The 15,697-nt window shown below is 34.5% G+C and overlaps 1 protein-coding gene across 2 annotated transcripts in view; it reads left to right on the forward strand.

Annotated features, from left to right (window-relative positions):
* Window positions 1-15,508, forward strand: part of exp (expansion) — a 97,228-nt gene extending 81,720 nt beyond the window's left edge. Inside the window, exons 9-10 of one of the 2 annotated variants that reach the window (XM_077440383.1) lie at window positions 4,675-4,965; window positions 13,876-15,508. In XM_077440383.1, the coding sequence (XP_077296509.1) occupies window positions 4,675-4,965; window positions 13,876-13,991 (407 nt within the window). In that variant the 3' untranslated portion in view covers window positions 13,992-15,508. Of the gene's footprint in view, window positions 1-4,674; window positions 6,881-13,875 lie in introns of those variants that run through there. The other variant, XM_077440382.1, reaches the window with a different exon arrangement.
* Window positions 15,509-15,697: the final 189 nt, after the last annotated feature.

A 15,697-nucleotide genomic window follows, 5' to 3' on the forward strand; every position in this document is an offset into this window, starting at 1 on the left:
TTATCTTTTGATGTCACTTTGGTCTCCAAACGGGAGCACATAGAATTTTTTTGGGGGCGGTCCAGCTTAGATATAGAGCTATTTTTTATATATATTTACATTTCATTAATAATAAAATAAGGAAGAGCTCCATTCCACTTCTGATTAATTCAAATTATCGAAAAATAAATTAATAATTAATAAAGTCACATTTATTTTTTTTAATGTAGGAGCTTGGCTTAATTTAGGTGATGAGAATATTTTTTTCAAATACGTCTTCAAATTATATTTAAAATCAAGCATATCCCTCTCCCTGCCTTATGTTCGACCATGAAATGCAATCATCGTCTCAATCTTTGATATCATTGGTAAATATCTATCTCTCAGCTATATAGCTTTAAATTTTTTCGATCGTATTTAGTATGGATCTCAATAAAGTATGGAACTCTGTATGATCGGCATGACGAGGAAAGACAGGAAGCAGAATACGTAAGTGAGAAGTATGACAAGGCTAGTGGACACAATGGATAGAGTAAAGAGATTGAATGGTAGACCAAAGAATGGGCTACGTGGGTAGAAGAATGGATGAAAGGTAGACCAAAGAAGAGCTAGAATCGTACCCGAGAGAAAGCAAAAGGGTAAAAGGAACACGACAGGGAAGATGAGTAGACGAAATATGGAAAATGTGTGGGGTGAGGTGGATGAGAGGTGCGCAAAACAGAGACGAGTGGAAGCATGTTGGAGAGGCTTCATCCAGCAGTGGATGTTGAGTGGCTGTAGATGATGATAATTATTCGTGTAGGAAACATTTTTCAGCCCTTTGAGTAATAAAAATATATTAAATAAAAATACATAAATAAATAATGATTTTTATTACTTCTGCCATCTGTAGAAATATTATGAAGATCCATCACGCCGTGACGTGATGCTGCAAAAATGTTGAAAGCCTCTGGTATAGTATGTATTATATATACGCTTCAGAATCGGTCCAGCTCTCTGACCCATAGGTCTGATTAATAGTTAAAAGTCTACCTGTAACAAAAACAACATCCTCACAGAAAATAAGGATTCCTTTGAAAGCGACAGATCGGCGCGATCGGCAACGAGAAAAATAAGACGTAAACAAGCCGAAAATGTCATAAATCACAACAGCAGACCCCGCCTTTGTTAGAAAATACCGAATCGTAGTAATGTTCGGCGGACCGTGGTCTTTTCATATTTGTGCACGTTCACCGGAATATGGTCATTAGAACACGTTCGCCGGTGAAAATTGCTATCGTTAGACCACGAATGCAAATAAGAGACGGCCATTGTCTCCAAAGACAGAGATTGACTACTTTCTTTTGCTCTTTGCCATCGAGGATGGTCGTGCCCCTGCGCAACACTCGCCCGTAACGGAAATCACCAAGTCGATCAATCACAGATCACCTAGATAGGTACATACATTAAACAGACTTTTCACCGAGTGCCGTGAACGTGAATCACTTTCCAAATAGGAGCATATCGACAGTAAACTCTATAAATACGCTCATCAGGTAAAGACCGAAATCAATCATAAATACAACGCAGAATATGATTCAAACAGTCAAAACTAGTTCAGGTATAATTTGCATACTAAATTCAATGTTTATAATTGCATTAGTATTGTAGTTGAATTGTATTTGTACGTATGTACATTTTAAACAGCATTCCTTAGAGTAGGTACTTACAGTTTAGAAAACCTTGAATCAGAATAGTACGTATAATAGTTTAGTGGTCTCGTTTCACGTCAACGGAGATAAATTTATCGATCGTTTGTGCGTCATTTATTTATTTATTTATACAGGTAAAAACCCATTTGAATAATAAAACATATAATGAAATCTAATAATACAAAATTAACAGTGAAAGAAAAAAGAAAATCAGAAAAGATGGTCAAAATTAAGGAAACACAATATTCTGAATGGATTCTATAAACCGACCAAAAGTAACACTAAATATGTCAATATCCGTCTGGTCAGAGCTAGTGGTCAAAAAGCCTCATAGCTGTGCATATATGTACATAGAAGAATTTAAAAGAATGTTAGTTTTCGCTATATTCGTTGTGTATTCAACTCGAACAATTTCACTTTCATGTTTTGCACAACGTTCAAGTATTATCGAAGACTCATTCATTAATTCAGTTTAGAAAGGCTCTTAACCAAACCAAAATAATTGTATCGAAGGCGACCTTTGATAAGGAAGAGATAACTGGTTTAAAAATAAATCCAGCGGCCGTTTAAGATTTATACGCGCGGTTCAATGCGTAGGATTTTAACTTGGACCAGATACAAGTATCGTAACCAGTATCCGGACCGGTTCAATACCTCTGTGCCATATATGTATACTTGTACAAAAGTACCTCGAACGAATTTTCAATTTGTGAATAATAATAGCCGTTCGGAAAATTGGCTATTTGCAAACTGTTGTCATTTTCATAAAATAAGTCGATCGAGTGTAAAAGAAAGAATACCGGAAGGAGAGAAAGATGCGAGGTCGAGAGGCGGTTTTCCGTCTTTGCGAGCATCTTCATCGGCTTCTACTCTTGTTTATTCATAGCAAATAAATCTATCTTGTGTTGTTATCGTCTTGAGAGTTTCTTCAAGCGGCAACTTTCTCTTATTAAGTAAACTGGGCGTCGCAATGGCGACGCATCGATTATGGGATTGACGCTTATCGAATTAATTACGCCAAACTACATCAACTTTTGACACATTCGAAGATGATGTCGACTTTTGTTTTCTTCTGCAACCAAACCAGTTTATTATACATATACATATATCACGAATACAAATATATTACATTATTTTTTATTATTTGACTTTAAATCAAAATTACATATGTTTGCATGTTGAGAAATCGTTTGTATGTAATATCCGATTCATTAATATGTATAATATATACATATAATATAATCTACTCCTAGTAGTATTGATCTAAAAGCGAAATTTCTCAATTTTATTTCATTGAATATGAACACTTGCCTTTACAGATCGCTCCAAAGCAACGAGTTCAGATAAAATTATTATACAGATACAATCAAATCAATCAATATACATAAGCTTTTTATACAAGTGACATCGATGGAGACATTTGTGCAGCATTGCAGATTTTATAATAAAATTGGCGAACCTCCAGATGTAGAAGTAACTTGAGATTAGCAAGAGACATAGGAAAGGAGATGCCAATTTTTACAGGAACCGCTTCAATGAAAATCAGAAAAATTGGCATACTTTGATAAGAAACGATCGACCCGGAATCTCAAACCAAGGTTTCGTCAGCAGTACCTTGCTCGAAAGCATAATATGCTAACCACTAGTCTACGCCGCTGGTTTTATATTTTAATTATCTTGCAAATTGGTTTAGGTTTCGGTTTATATTCAGAGAAATGTTATAATAATAGAAGTGGCTTTAGGCGTCATATTGTTGTCAAGTGACGATTATCCACAGACAATCCTAAATAATTTTAGCATCAGTCGTATTTGATGCTTGGTGGTCAACGTATGTCTGATAAAACTTCTCTGGGCAAAGGCAATGGGCAAGTACATCGTTAAAAATTGCACGATGCATTCAAAAACAAACAATAAACAACATGGGATAGATTTTTATAATTAAATTGATCATTTAAGTAACATATTATTCAATTAACATCGTATATGAAAGTTTTCATGAAAGCGTCGGCATTCGGCAATCGCATACGCATACGCGTACAATATTGCGTACTTATGGAAACGGTACGCGTGCTATTGAAACAAAAAATGTATTCGAAACGGCACTTCTATTATTATAACATTTCTCTATTCATATTGCTCTTTTAAGATTTAGGAACCACCTTTAAAGGACAAACACATAGGGATAAGTTTTATTTCTTAGCAGCCAACACCTATTTATTTCAGGGTCAGGATAGGTTAGGTTAAGTTAAGGTTGGCCCTATTCATTTAAGATTTGGTTAAGAGATATGTATCTGCTGACGATATTTTGATAGAAATGCTTCGACAACATTATGGGGCGGCAGGAAAAAACAAAAATTGTAGTAAAAATTTCGTTGCTACGATACAAATAAAAAAATAGTCGACTGCGATTCAAAGGTAGATCGCATGCTTAGGTACTAAAGTAGCACCCATACAAGTACCCCTTGACGCTTTTTGAGGGGGAATTTTATTGCGTTGTTATTGAGCATCTTTGAATGTTTGGATATCTCGAGAGTGCGGCTCTCTTGAGTGCATTTATCCGATCACCATGATGTATGTATGGGTCTACCTCACAGCACCGAAAGTGAAAAGGTCGAAAAAGCAAATATCGGAAGGCAAAGATTGAAAATCGAAAGATCTTATGTCGAAAGATCAAAAAAAGAGTGCATGGTAAACGGTACTGTGTACATATATATCAGTGGCATGCGGTGAAATTATCTCTATTTTTGTCATACAGCCTTGTTTAATGTGCGCGCGCAGGATACGGGAAGAAAAGCCTGTTCCTCTTGTATCCTGCTCGCGCAAATTAAGTGAGGATGTACGACGGGGGGAGAGAGACTTTTACCGCACGCCACTGATATATATACTAACCGTTTTTCATATGTATGCATGATAAACGAATATTTTCGACTTTTTCAATGTCATTTATGTATGTAAAAACGTAAAAAGAAAATATAGGTCTAATTTGTATTGTAATTTGTTTCAGACGATCCGTACTATTGCGGCCTGCGCGCTCGCGTGCCCAACTTCGTGAAGGCTGTAAACGGCAATGGAAACGGCAACGGCCACCTGAACGGCAATGGCCACCTGAACGGCAACGGCAAGGTTCTGAAGGAGATGCCTGTGGCCAGCAAGCGGTACTCTTTGGCGCAGCCTCCAGCCCTGGCGCTGCACGCGGCGCACGCTCAGCTGGCACTCCAGCACGCGCACGCGCACGCGCACGTGGGCCACCACGTGGCACCTGTATGGCACGCACGCAGCTACGAGAGCGGCATTGGTGCGTATGCCTGGCACGACAATCAAGTGCGACTACGCGACCATCGCCGACACGACAAGAAGCTGTCGACGGCAGAAACGCGCGCAAATCCCAAACACCACATCGACCCGTCCAAACTGAGGCCGTTGCATCAGCCGCGATAAATCAAAACCACCCACCCACCCACCCACCCACTGGCGTATTTGGAAACTCAAACCCCCCCTGCATTCGTCTCATCCCTTTTCTTTAGCTCCTTCGTTCACAGAGCAAACAACTTATATCCTTGTCATCTTAACACTAACTTTCACAGCACTCTTATCGAATGTTTATAGAGAGAGAGCTCGTTCACAGTTCAAGTTTGTACAGTAAATAACTCGATAGGTACATATAATATGTAATTCCAATTCGTACATCTTAAATTAACACGAACGATCTCTATGAGCAAATTTTAAGACTTCAATTTATGTATTTGCAAAGTTTGTTGATTTTAGTACAATCAAGTGATTTAACCTCAGCTCAAAATTCTAGTCCTAGTGAGACCCAAAAGTCAATGATAGAATTTACAATCTATTGCGCACAATACTATGAATGATCATTAACCACTTAATCGACACGCGTTTGTAGAAACCGATTCGATTATTTTACTATATGTGTTTAGTGCCAACCATTGACAATACCTCTTGAATATATTATATCACAAACTAACGAAAAATATTGGCTTTTTTCAATTTCATTAGTATAACAGGATATTTTTAGATGTTACTGTGAAGAAACCAGAATTAATTTCGAGTCATAGCCTTAAATACGAAGGAGCGCGCACCGGTGCGCTTATGTCGATGAAGTGGTTAATGTACATATAAGAGCTCAAATCTTAGGGTGTCATTTTATATATGGGCCGTCATATTTGAAAGTGGTGGAAGTTCAATTTTCAGTTCCAAAAATACTATTTCTGTTTGACTAACTGTAGAATCTCGGAAAATCAGAATAAGCGTATTATACAGGCCAACAGTATATTTAAATATTATTAAACTCAAAACATTATATTTAATGTTTTGTGTGAGTTCAAATATTTCTCAAAATGAAGAAAAGTGGACTTAAGCCACTTTCAATTATATAACGACTTATAAAGAGAAATTTGAGTAATTTTTATTGTTTAGTAAAGTTTATTTCAAATGTCTACATAGCTGGGGCTGGGTATAGGCCTTTAACCTGCCCTTCAAACTACATTTAAATTTTTTCCTAATTATGTATAATTGAATTTTAGCTTTAGTATAAAGAAAACATTTTTTGAAAATCGTGATACTTACTTTACTTGACACTTACTTTCATTTCTGTCTTTATTCCATTTGACTAGTCATGCGAGGGTTTGAGTCGAAAATACGAAAACGCGTGTCATATTTTAATACGAAGCACGACTCGTCTCGTCAAATTTATGTACAATTTGTACCCACTGGTGCTCAAACTTTCTCTTCCAGAACTCTTTACCCTACAAGGGGAGGAGGAGGGATTCTAAAGCGTTGTACATATTACGCTACGCGATTAAGTCTAGATTAAATATTGAATAACGTTACAATAACCATTCAAAGCGCCACGCGTTCGCAATACCCAGATCAAAGTGTCCAACCAACACCCACTAAATCCCCTGTCATTATAAATCTCTGTTTTGTGCTTATAATAGAGTAGAGCGCGTGTTTCAATAGTTTCCATAGATAGGTATTTCACCATTGCACACGGTTTGAACTGACATTTTAAAACGTTGCACAACATTATCTCCTTACCCTTTCGCCGTTTTTGTGCAAAATTTGAACCGTTTCCGAATCTGATGCAGCAGCCTCGCACCGAATCCCGTCCAGCATCCACAACCAACCAGCACAGTCTACAAAACACCGACGTCAAAGTTGATACTAAAACGCGCTTATAGGCCAGAAGAGCTTCTAACAAAAAAAATTAAATATATACAAAAATCTCAATCTAAGAAGTGCCCAATGATCTCGAAATTCCACCGTGCCGATTAGCACCTCTTCAAAACCTCTGCAAAGCACTTGTCCTAAAAACTATGGTATTTATGTGTTTCACTTATATGTGCTACATCGCACTAACATCACCGATTCGTGCTCTTTCACAATTTACATACATACTATTTCCATCACTTGCACGCAAATCCCATCCATTAATAATTACATGTATACTAATCATTCGATCACTGAAAGCTGTCCCACATCCGCATCGATCATCCACTTGAGAATGCTTGAAAATTGAATACAATTCAATGACACTTTTGAATTTAAAGTCGTAATTTTACAATACATGAAGATAAATCCTTTGCTATAATAAAACATTCTCTTTTCGTTACTGCACATCAAACGGTGGGTAAAAGAACGGTGTCTTAATTTTGAAAGTTTGTACCTCCTAAGACGAAACGACAGATAACAGGCCTGATTTCAGGACTGTCATATCATTTTTTTTATTATTATTATATTTTTCCATTATGCTATTACGAGATGCCTCTTAACGAAACGTATCATATTAAACTTGTAATATAAATTTATAGACTATAAATTATGTTAAAATAGTGGTGACATATTGAGTAAGACAGTTTTGCCAATTTGTTGAGGAACTGTTTCAACAATAAAATCAGATAAATTGGCAAACTGTGATAGGAAAAGATCGACTTGAAGGCACAAATATTCAAGTCTGACCAGCATTATTAGAAAAATACTTCCAAATATTTTTTTTTCAATCGAGGTCAACCCAGAGCTTGAACCCGGTAGTTAGCATTAACGTAACTACCAAGCTATACTGCTGGCTACCGTAGACGTCCAAAAGTCGAATATGTCTACATATTTCACTATTGACTACTGTATATGTATATATAGGTATATGATTGGACCGACACTGTACTACATCTAGTTCATGATTATAATCAGGCCTGTCTATCTCGTTTGTTTCATTTTAATTTAAAAGATACAATCATTCTAAAAATATTCACCAATTAAATTACCCATTTCGTTTTACATACATATATCATATTAACATTTTGCGGTAATAGGAATACACAGCACTAACAGGATGCTATATATATTTTTAATTGAATTAATTTTACCTGTATTGATGGTGTTTTGTAACTGGGCTGGAAAATGAATGAAAAAAGTATCATCGCCTCGTAGTCATCGTCATTTGCGACATTTTTATTTCGACGACTTAATATTAATTTAATTTTTCTCGATTTCAGTGGGTGGTGCTCCCTAACATTGCTCATTTCACAATTCGACTTCAAAGTCGTGTCGCTATTGTATTATTGTTATATATGTATAGTGTGCACGCGCTTCTTGACAGCATGCTCTTGGCTCAATTTCGAGGATTCTTTTCATTTGCCATGAAATGGATTTATGCAAATTAATCACAGCGACACATCTGTGTCAATTAGTATAATTAACATAGATTTAAGACGAGACTGAAACGCTTCTTGGTATTTTTTTATTTATTTTTTTCTTGTAAATCGCGACAAAATAAATTGTGCGATTAAAATATAATCACACTCATGGAAAACTACTTTTGACTCTAGTCTCCTTGTAATGTAAATGTTCATATAAAAGCAAACAATATTATACTTAAAGGCAATATACAGTTGCTTACAGCTGTCTCAAACCATTTTCAATGTACAAATGGTGTTAACGTTAAGATTCAAAACCAGATTCATTCCTCGACTCTAGTACTCTAGTTGTAGACCATTTGATACGCCAAATCTGTACCGCAGCGTCTCTTTACAGGCCTCACCCCCTGGAGTATTTTCAGTAATATTTCATCCTTGTCGATCATAGATATGTATGATAGTGATCGATAACGGTGATTCCCATATTTGAAGACATGTAGGAGAAACTTGTTGAAATGCATAATAAAATCGTACGAATTAACAATTACATGAAGATATGCCTCTCACTGCTTGAGTGCACGTACGCGTCCCGTGCCGCACTTTTAAGTGTGTTCTTACCATTACTCCTCAATCCAAAGAAAATCGTATAATCATCACCAGAGGATTTTATGATGACAAATCTCAACTAATATAACCAGGGATTGCCAAGTCATGAATATACATAACTAGGGATTGCAATTTACCGACAACTTTCTTTTAACGATAAACAGTAAACAGTTTTTCACACTGGCGGTATATCGGTATTTACCGGTAAATGAAAAAAATCGAGGATTAGTTGTATGTGATTACTTTTCCTAAAAACGTTAGCCTAAATTAAATCCTAATTAATTAAAAATATAAAAACAAGTCCACTCGTAAAAATTAATATTTTTTTTATTGTTATAACCAATCATATTTATTTATTTAAAGTTTGAACCATTTGAAAGGTTTGATCATAATTTAAACAACCGTCTGATCACATTAATTACAATTTGGTTAGTCTGTGTTACTACTCTTAAGCAAGCATCAGCGTAGCCACTCTTATGAATACATATTTTTGGACATTTAATACTGAAAATAAACAAATTATTTATTCTATAGTGTGAATGAATGTTTTGATCGACTTTTGGTTTGAAAAATTATCGACTTGGCGCATGAATTTCCCACGAAAATTCATGCGTTTTCACGCTCTGAAGGAAAATTTCGTACGCTTTGACGCAACGCTACGTTTCACCGAATATATTTTCCATAAATATAATAAAACGAAGGTAAATCTGGATCGTTCGAACATTTCGGAACGAATCGCTCAAGGCTTCATCGTCGTCGCAATAACACCATTCTGTTCGACAAAAGGAACCTTGAATGATATCGTTTTTTTTTTCTTCATCGAATCACCATTCGTCATAGGTTTGATCAAAATAATAAAATCACTACCAGCGCCAGTGTATCTTGCCTAGGAAAAACGGCGAAAAATATTGTGTCGAACGATTATTGTTTTCGGCGCGAAAGAGCTTTTGCGAAATTGACCGTTTTCGTAACTTTCTTCGTTTGTGAAGTAAGAGTATTACGGCGATAATAACAATAATCATAATTTCGCCTGCAATTTGTACCATGACGAGGCCTTGGGCAACGGCTCTGCATAACCGCCACGAGACCGTAACAACCACTACTATGCAGGCTGAACTACAATCATCGATTGGCCTATTTAATCATTAGGAGACGATTGAGGAAGTTCACAAAATTTCATATTACCTATACAATGTGAATTCCGCATGCAAGAGAACCAAGTCAATCGACTATAGCTTACATATTTAATACTAAGACATATTTGTAAAACATCGAAATTTGATTTAATATTATATATGTACATATATACATATAGGGTTGCCGTAGTTTTACAGAATTTATTTTTACAGAATGTTAAATTACAGAAAAGAGCGTGGTCAGGGGCGGAGTCATGGGTGGAGTCAACGAATCCCCCCTCATACCCCCCCAGTTCGAAAATTAATTAATTAATTTGAAAAATATTTTCCATTCTCCTAGGAGTACACGTACAGGAAGGAGATGGATACGATACGATAAAAATACTACGTGTAGTATTTAAACCATATGTTGTAGTATTTAAACATGCGTAATATTGTCGAAATTCGTTGTGTATGTATCCGGATAGCAGAATGGTAAGAGAGCTAGCCACATGCGTGCGAAGAGTATATCCGAGTACATGTGTGCGATAGAGCGAGAGATGCACCTAAACCTGACCTGCGCACTACAACCATCTTTTACAATTTCGACAATATTACGCATGTTTAAATACTACAACATATGGTTTAAATACTACTCGTAGTATTTTTATCGTATCGTATCCATCTCCTTCCTGTACGTGTACTCCTAGGAGAATGGAAAATATTTTTCGAAATAATTAATTAATTTTCGAACTGGGGGGTATGGGGGGTATGACGGGGGATTCTTTGACTCCATCCATGACTCCACCCCTGACCACGCCTTTTTCTGTAATTTAACATTCTGTAAAAATTAATTCTGTCAAGACAGGTAGACCCCTTTCAGATGCTTTAGGTATATAAATCTGGCAGTCTTTTATAAACTTAAATATCTATTGTAATATATGTATTTATTTGCAACCTACAAGCTTACATATTTATCAGGGCTGTAGAGTCGAAGTCGGCGTCGTGGATTCAGAGCATTTCAAGCGGAGTCGGAGTCGTAAATAAAAATCAACCGACTTCGACTCCTTTTTTTTATTATTTTTAATCAATAGTATTACATTATGCGTCAAATACACAAAGTTGATCCGATATAGGAAAATACTTAGGAAACACATACATGCTATCTCTTTCGCCGCGTCTCGACCAATCGCATTTCGTATAGATAATTGAGCATTTTACGTACAAAATGCTATTGGTTGAGGTGGGGTGAAAGGGACAGCACGTGCGTCTTCCTACATATGGATGGAATATAAAGTCTCCAACTTTATTCAAGTAAATCCACTAATAAATTGAAATTCAAAATATTTCTTTATAAAAATCATAAATATAAATTACATTATAAATAAAATCGTTGAATTGCGCATATTTTGATGAGTTCTGGCCAAAATCGACTGCGTCCTCCTTCTCATACATTTTTTATTAAATTGATTTGTTTGTATATGAAATTTATGCACATACGCTATGAATGTACTTATGTACTTTTTTATTACCAATAATTCAATAAATTGGGTTACATGAAAATTTTGCATTTTTTTATATTTATAAAGTCGCTATTACTACTAATAATTTTATACGTTGGCAAGAAAACTCGATCTTACTAAAATTGTTCAAGTCGGAGTCGGTAAATATTTCACTCCACAGCCCTAATATTTATAAAGTTTTTTACTTTATCTATGTACGTAGTCACAATAGATGAAGTTTTGTGATCATGCGAAAATTCGAACTCGATAATTTTTTATAAAGTAAAAAGGAAATTGAAATGTATAATGAATTCTAATATTTTAAATATTTAAATATATTATTTCTAGTAACTTTTCTTCAAAAGTCTCAAATATGGCCCATTACTCTTTCAAGGATTTTACATATTTAGTTACTAGTCTATGCACGAAGGACATTTGCTTAGCAAATATATACTTTATGCCGGAGCAATGGTAATCTTAATGGCTATAGTATAAAATATGTGTGGCCTTGTTGGGTTAATGCTCTAAAAATAAGATTACTTGAAAATCAAATTCCCATCTCAGCATTAGTATGTATAACAATATTGCATGAGCTAAATGTCTTTATAGTCGGTATTTTTATTGATTGGATATTGAAAATTGTGGGAACTGACATCTGTTTTATTATAATCATCGACTTAATGGCCACATTTCTCTTTCTCTAATACTTGGCGTGGGAGTCGAATTCAATGCGGAACTTAAACCAATGACAATACTACGTGATTTGTATAATAATAAGTGTTTTCACCCACAGTAGAGCATTTCATCTATCAATTATTACATACTACTAGATGTGTACATATGTACATATATCTCCACTGCTCCAGTTTGCCTCTTAGTGAGACGTTAATATATAGATACATACATACATATGTATGTACATACATAATGGTTACATGCGAGATAGGCGTTTGATTTGTCATTGTCGATATTGTATTTCACAATTTGTCGAGAGAATGAAAGGTTTTTGATCTCGATACAACAAAGAGGTCGATTTTCGAAGGGACGAGAGTGCTGAAGTGGCACTTTCAAGAATCGCATCCGAATCTAAATGTTCAATAGAAACATAATCTGCGACGAACGTATCGATCACGAATTCAATTTAGAAAAGACGCCGATGAAATAAGTTTCCGGATTTGTAATAATAATGTGCGAATTTCGTCGCATTGTAATGAATCATTGAATCTGGATCACGATTATCCTTTGTGTGGATTTTTTACAATTATTAAACACTAGGGATTACATTACTAGTTTACCGATCAACCGGTAAGGGTCTGTTCATACCTATCCAGCACGACCTGCAAGTGCGGATAGTATTCTTTGGTACATTATATGGACGTATTTATACTCCATTCGCGCATGCGCATTTACGCATTCATACGCGTCCATACAGAATGTACTAAAGAATACTGTCCGTACTTGCAGGATTCGGGTCGTGCTGGATAGGTATGAACAGACCTTAAATCGTCAAAATTTCGTCATCGGTAACTACTGCTAAATTGGAAACTATTTTAACGCGAATGAAGTACATGTGCCGATATAATATTGCATTAAAAATCGATGCAAATGTGGATTAGGTAGTTTGGAATTTGTTTATTAGAATCAGTATAAAATGTCCCAAATGAATAAAATTTTGAGCAGGATGAATAAAAGGTATGTAAGGCAGTAAGCTCATCATATTTCTCATTGTAATAAATTGTGGCGAGTAGTCTTCTGTTAGTTTAACAGTTTTCTTATGGCACCCCTGATGCATTCGTAAAAGTGGCTACACTGATGCATGCTTAAGAGTGGCAACACAGACCAACCAAGTCGTAATAAATGCGATCAGACGGTCGTTTCAATTATTACAAATACATAAACTTAATGCATTTATATGACATTATTCACCTGATATTTATTTTGAATTATTTACGATTCAATCTAGATTATCGTTTTTAGGATAAGTGGCTACATACAGATATCTCATCTAATCCAATTTTTCGTTTACTGGTAAAAACCCGTAATAGGAGGAATTATTTACCATTTACCGGTAATTGAAATTTGGCGGTCAATTGCAGTCCCCAATATGTACATATGTACATATCTGTAAAAATATTAATAATTAATATTAATATTAAAAATATCTGCATAGTAAAAGTTTATTAACAGATCTAAAAATATGATCTAAATATTTACAAAAAAAGTGATCATCAAAATTTTTTAAAATATCAAGAAGCGTTAAAATAGGCTATTTTACATCTTTTTGTGAATATTTTATGTAGGTGTTTAATTTATAATTATTATTTTTATTTTACAGATTCGGATCTTCTAGAAACGTCCCCATATAATCAAATCTACGGTAGATTACCGCTGCCAACGAGGGGTTTCATCCCTCCTCAGCCCCGTCAAATGTACATCGGTGAATGGGATTAGTATGGACATGGTCTTTCGGAATCATTTTAACTTATTAAGTAGTGTTTAATTAGTTAAAAGTGCTGTTTTGGACGTCGACTTGCTGTTTCATCGCTCTATGGATATTATTATTACACAATTTGTACGTTATAAGCGCAATTATATAGTCTGTATAATTAAACTGTAAGTGACAATGTCGCTAATATAATAAATAGTTTACTTAAAACAGCACCAATTCATCTGTGTGTAACGTCGTATGACATTTTCATTAATGTATGCTTACTTTACATACACGGACTGTGTATGATGTTTAGTTTTATTTCATAAACATAGCATGTGCTTAATGATTGATTCAGAATCAAAATGTTTTAACCATTGTTGGTAGTCGTCTTTAAAATAGTTTGACTTTTTTGACTCTTTAATTGTTTTATTGCATTGAATTTAAAATTATTATTATTAAGGCCATTTGGAGACAATTTGACCAGACAATAAAAGAGTCAAAAATGCTATGACTTTTGAATTGTATGCCATTGTTTACGCAAGTAAATGAACAATTTTACTGAACTGAAAAAGTATGCAATGTATTAACCATTAAAAAGGATTGTAAATATAATATATGTATATGAATAGATATAAGTAGGCATATTTAGTTTTAATAGGCGCAATATAAAATTTAAACACTGCCTAAATACACAATATAAGTATATTTAAAAAAAAATTACCAATACTTAAAAATATTTGTGTTTCATTTGAATATGAGATTGAATTAAAACTCTTTAAGAACTATCTAACCTTTTCATATTATATTATGTTATAAATAGGAAGTAATTTATATATTTCTAATGATAATATTGTGTTACTCATATTATATAAACATTCAATATGCAAATGTAAATATATTTAGCTTTTTTATTTTGTATGTGTTGTGTGCGAGTCTATTGCGAGTGCTTTGAGGTGCTATATATGTATTGTTACCAATTGAAAGTAGCGTTTTAATTGTACTTGGAATTAATTTTCACAAATACGCGAACATAACAAACATCATGTGTATATATAAACGGTATAAATTTGTGCGTGTAAAATTATTTAATGTGTTCAAGATATTATAAAACATCCCAGTTTGTTATGTTCCGAGCAAAAGTACTATTGATTATTGAAATATCATTATTTTTAAACATTTACTTTTAGTAATAGTATTAAGACTTGTATTGCATATACAATAACACATACACACATTATTATATCAGTTTCTTTTTATTATAAGCGTGAAAATTGCATATAAAATGTGCAATAATATGCGACGTATCGAATTTTATGTAATTAGACATTAACTAATTCTGCATATATTATATATCAAAATTATTCATATTTATGTAAGTTTTATACGATTGTTTTAAACAAGCAGAAACAGAAATATGTGTATACATTTATACATTTTTGCATGTACATACATGTGTGTATATAATATTATATATAAATGGGTGTCGGATAATAAAATGTGTTTCTGTGTATGTATGTTCAAAAATATACTGTATATCAAAAAATCAAATGTTATTCATTTCTCTATCCCACATTCATGTACCATGCAGCATTACATCTACAGCACAACTGAAGTATTGGAACATAGAGCCGAGTCGGTACTCGGTTGTTATAGCAACAGGCACATAACAAATATATTCGATAATCGTACGTGTACACACCACAGGTCAACACTCAAGTGATTATTA

This window comes from Arctopsyche grandis, chromosome 10 (assembly GCF_051622035.1).
Source record: "Arctopsyche grandis isolate Sample6627 chromosome 10, ASM5162203v2, whole genome shotgun sequence".
NCBI classification, from domain to species: domain Eukaryota; kingdom Metazoa; phylum Arthropoda; class Insecta; order Trichoptera; family Hydropsychidae; genus Arctopsyche; species Arctopsyche grandis.